This window comes from Condylura cristata, unplaced genomic scaffold (assembly GCF_000260355.1).
Source record: "Condylura cristata isolate star-nosed mole 26May11 unplaced genomic scaffold, ConCri1.0 scaffold00051, whole genome shotgun sequence".
NCBI classification, from domain to species: Eukaryota; Metazoa; Chordata; class Mammalia; order Eulipotyphla; family Talpidae; genus Condylura; species Condylura cristata.
The window spans coordinates 1,038,193-1,043,388 of NW_004567152.1; the positions used below are offsets into that span (position 1 = coordinate 1,038,193).

At 39.4% G+C, this 5,196-nt stretch overlaps 1 protein-coding gene across 1 annotated transcript in view; it reads right to left on the minus strand.

Annotated features, from left to right (window-relative positions):
* CLTCL1 (clathrin, heavy chain-like 1) overlaps window positions 1-5,196 on the minus strand; it is a 116,544-nt gene that overhangs the window by 99,660 nt on the left and 11,688 nt on the right. The window contains exon 2 of the mRNA XM_012734280.1: window positions 3,377-3,584. Coding sequence (XP_012589734.1) covers window positions 3,377-3,584 — 208 coding nt within the window. The remainder of the gene's footprint in view (window positions 1-3,376; window positions 3,585-5,196) is intronic.

Consider the following 5,196-nt stretch of genomic DNA (forward strand, 5'->3'; position numbering starts at 1 on the left):
TGGAGCAGGCAGATTTTGGGGTTCAGGGGTGCCCCTCTCTCCCTGCCCTATAACAACACTAGTAATTCAGGAATAGAGACAATAGTTGTAAGGCACATAGAAAACAAACAGAAATCTATATAAGTCCTTCCTTTCAGTAATTACATAAAATGTAAAAGAATTAAACTCTACAAGGAGATCAGCAGAATGGATATAAAAACATGATCCAACTACACGCTATCTACAAGAAACTCATTTTAGATTCAAAAGACACAAATAGGATGAAGTGAAAGGCTGGGAAAAGACACTTCATGGATATGATAGCAGGGGTGACTAGTGTCGAACAAAATAAACTTGAAAACTAAGAGGAGGACTTTATACTAAATGAAATATTTCAGTCATTAAACATGGTTCTATTTATGTTAGGTACCTAAGTCACAATATAGACAAAGTGTTTTCCAGAAACAGAGGGAAGCTATTCTTTCCTTGAAAGCTTCGTATTGTAAGAAGGAATTACAAGAATGGATGGAAGTGATGGTTGTATAGCAAAATGAATACTTAAGACCCCTAGGCTATGTACTTTAAAATGGTTAAGATAATGAATTAATTTTTATATTGGGTTGTCAGAAAACTCATGGCATATTTTTTCTGTTTTGCAAACAAAATGTGCCATGACTTTTCAAAAACCCCAATGTATTTAGCCACAATTTTAAAAACTGGTGGAAAAAAAACAGTTGGAGATTTCAGCACCCACTCTGAAAAACTAATAAAATAACTAGTCAGAAAAAGAAGATTTGAACATTACTGATCAATTAGACCTCACTTTTTTTAGAATATATCACCCAACAATATTCTTTTCAAGTATGCCTGAGATATATTCTATAAGAGTCCATGTGATAGAAACCATTAAAAAGTATCAAGAAATTAAAATTTTTTTGAAATCATATAAGTTCTAACCACAAAAGGCTTTTCAGAAATCAACAACAGTAAGAAGTGAGAAATATCCCCAAATTTTAGAAATTCAACAACTGTAAAACCTACAGATCAGAAAAGAAATTTAGAAAATATATTGAATTGAGTAAAATAAAAAATGCACAAAATCTAGGGCCCTCCCTGGTGGCGCAGCGGGTTAAAGCACAACACTGAGAAGCTAAAGCCACTTCCGCATGAGTTCGATTCCCGCCTGCCCCAGGAGGTGACCACATGGCGCGGCAGACCTCTCCTGACCAGCCCGCTGCTCCCCTCAGCAGTGTACTTTGTCGATCTGCCTGTTCTGTTCCCCACTCTGTCTCTGGTGAAACCTCTCGCCACCCCTGAGCCTCTGGCCTGTACCCCAGTTCTATATGTACAAATAAATGAATCTTTAAAAAAAATGCACAAAATCTCAATCTGAGGTAGCAACTAACGTAGTACTTAAGAGAAATTTACACAATCATGCATCACTTAACAATGTTTCAGTTAACAACAGATGAAATAGATGAAATCCCTACCTTTGCCCACAATTTGTACTATAAGGGCAAAGATCATTCTTATAACCAGACTGCAGTAAAAATATGATAGATCCTTAAAATTATAGTACTGTTTTCCACTGCCTTACACCCTCCATATACAAAATATCATTCAGAATTAAAGCTTAACTAATTCATATGAATATTAAGAAAGAAAGGGAGAGAAACGACAGTCCCTTCCATTGGGAAACTGGACTGGCACTCACAGTCAGGCTACACTGCTCTTTGACTATTCAACTTCAGATGTTACTGGTGGTCTTTGGTTGAAAGATTAACAGTATCTACACACGATAGTAGACAACATCTACCCCCTTCCCTAACCCATTTTCTTCCTCTCCATCCAACCCTCTGTTAAGGATAACTGTAGTAGAGAACCAGGAAATCTAAAATGCAATTCACTTCTGAGACACACTGAGAATACCAAACAGCAAAAAAAAAAAAACATGCTAGATAAGGTCACTCAAAAGAAATGCAACAATAAAAAAGGCAGAAAAGCCAAAAGAATCATTAATAATCCTGAGTTTAACAACTTGCTCAATTAAAATTAAAATCTTGTAAAAGCAAAGGAACAGACAAAAACAAAATAAGCCCTTGAAATCTGACTGTAGAACTGAGAATACAAGAAGAGAATGGGAAATAAGAGCAAAGAGAGGGGGGCCCAATGGATTATGGTGGAGGATTTTTGGGGCTGGTACTTTGGTGGTGGGAGTGGTGTGATAACACACTTTTGTGGAGGTGTGAAACTATACCCCTAAAACATATACAATGCTGTAAATAAATGGTACTTTAGCAAACATAATTGAAGATAACATAGATTAAGACAGTTTACACTGTTTACAACAAATGTTAAATAACTACTTTGAGAGGATTGCAAAGAAAGAAAGAGTTGACAAAAAGAAGATCATTTTGAATTAAAAACATCCAGCTATTTTGTTCAAATAGAAAGGGCTTGATGTCTAGGTGTCCAATGTCTATCTGCCCAATGAAATCGCAAGGTAGATCATATTTTTTGGGGAAAAAATGTAACATTTGGTTGTCACATATTTTAGTTTCAGAAACAGTGTATACTACTTTTTAAGTGATAATTCATTTCAAATAAAATTATGTGAACATAATCTTTTCATTTCCCAAAACAATATGAAGAGTCTAAATTCTCCAAGTAACTAGATGATTTCAAGCACTCAAATCCCCTAAGCCCAAGGAAGCAACAGCTATGAGTTTAGTTTATACTCTAGGGTGCCTAAAGGACCACTGTGAAGCTCCAGGTCATGAGGTCTTTGCAGAAACATGGGGTCTGGATACATGTTCCTGTTGACAGAGCTCTTGCATGACCTTGACTGGCATCTAGGCTTGAATACCGAAAGGCATGTGAAAGCACATGGCCTTGGGGGAATGCTCTTGAGTGCTGGGTCTGAACTCCAAGAATGTAAGAAAATAGGTAATGCAAGCAAGCAGCCACATCTGAGAAAGGAAGCAAAAGAGCATATCAGGATAAGTGTTCAGGTGTATGCGAGGGCTCAGCCATCTGGGGCTAGACAGGGTATTCTAAGATTTAGACACCAGATATAGTTAAATTAAGCCAATACGCTATTGTTAACAGCTTGATAACGTGGGATATAGAAAGAGCATGCTGCAAAATAGATTCACTGCATGCTGGACATAGCAGTCATTCCTCTAGAGGTCTACATGTTCCTTCTTAAGTTATGGCACTGTGAGTAATGGTCCAAAATGCTTGTGTGCTCAGGAGTCTCTTTTAGGGCACATAAAGCAGCTTTAGCTAAAACGGTTGAAATTAACATGGATGACAGTTTGCTATGAGTTTACTGCCACTTGTCTACTATTTATGAAAAACAGGTAAAATTCCTTTCTAAAAATTCCATCAGTCTTACCTTTCAGAGCTATCACCTTGGAGGCTGGATTCATGATGGCACTTTCTGCGGAGATAGGCTGTCTGAATGGTGCCATTGGGTTGCTCATGTCAATAATCACGACCTGTGCCTTCTCTCCAACTTTCTCTCGAACACATATAAATTTGTCAGATTCCATTGTTAATGTGCTGAATCCAATGTTGGCTGGATTAATGCCCAAGTTTTGGAGCTAAATAGAAAAGAAACATTTATATAAGTAACTTTTTATTTAAAATAGATTAGATCTAATCCATGATTACCAAAGATAATAGGAAGAGTTTACAAAAAGTTAACAAACATGACACTGCTGCATAGACGCTGGAAATAGCCTGCCCTTTAAAAGCAACTATAAAAAGTAGTATTTTCTCATAGGAAGATGTAGATGTCCCATACTATTAAGAGAGTCCTGGGCTTGTCCAACAGAGATCTCAAAAAAAGTGAGTCTTCTCAGTCATCATAACATGACAAGAGCAATCTAGGACATTAAGAAATTCCTGAAAGGAACTTGGCTGACATACAAGTGGGTAGGGCCCACCTTGTAACAAGGTGGTCCCGAGGAAAAGGGGAAGTTCCAGGTTCCCTGCCCCACCCAGAAGAAGGGTGGAGCTGAGCAGAGAAAGGGGAGAAGAGAAGGAATCTGAGGAGGAAGGAAGCAGGATGTAGAGCCAGAAGGAGACCTGAGGAAGCCACATGTGATGAAGAAACTGCTTGCTTCTTAGCCCTGAACTGGTTGAAAGAGATGTGGGTAAGAGACCTGTAGGGAGGCTGACTATAGCAGTGTTTATATTGATTTTGATTTTGTTCTTTTCCTCCCAGACTTGTTTGACCATTTCTGACCCTTTTCTGAGTCCGGCCCAGAAGGTGCTTTAGGCTTGTGGTGGGCTTTCAGGCCTTGCTTTGGACCAATCCCTTTTGGGTTGACTTTTGCCCACAAGGGGATGGGTAACTTCAGGTGTTTGATTTAGAAATTATATTCTTTGTCTTCCATGTTGCATATTCAGTGTATTAGAGTTCCTTTCCATTAAAGTCTTAGTAAGTGCTTTGTCTTGATGCGGCGGATGGCAGAACCTATTTAGAACAGGCAGGTTTGGGGGTTCAGAGGTGCGCCTCTCCCTGCCCTCTAACAACCTGAGGTAGTGGAACTCGAAGTCAATGTGGGCCCTGAAAGCCCCTGCCTCAAATTCTCCCCAGAAGAGATCTAAGAGAAGCCACCTAAGCCAGGTCAGACTATATTAAAAAAAAAAAAAAAGGCAAAGAGAAGTACTTGAGATAACTCACAAGTCACTTGGGAAAGTAAACTAACAGCACACAGATATTGCAGCACTGCAGAAGCTGCAGCGAGGGAAGGGGCTGGACTGCCTTGGCCATAGTTAGCAAGTCCATGTTTGCCTGCTGTACTGTGACACAGCACAGCCATCCAGCCAAGTGCAAATTAGTCACAGTTGGGAACTTGGAGGGCCAAACCAAGCTTTTCACACTGAGAGACTCGAGCTTCATAGCTCATGACTCTGCAGAAAGGAGCAGCAGAGAGGTAAGGTGGGAAGTTAAGAAAATATAAGAAATGGAATGAAAGAAGCAGGAAGTAGTGAGATCTCAAACTAAGATTGAGTACTAAAGCCCCAACACCACTACCAACCTCATCTCAAACTGAGATTGAGTACTAAAGCCCCAACACCACTCCTCCCACTGCCTCACACAAAGGTAAGCTAAAAGAAACAAACTTAAACTCCAGCACCACAAACCCATCACTCCCCCACTATCACACACACTGCAAATAAGACAACATATGCCTAGGAAACAAG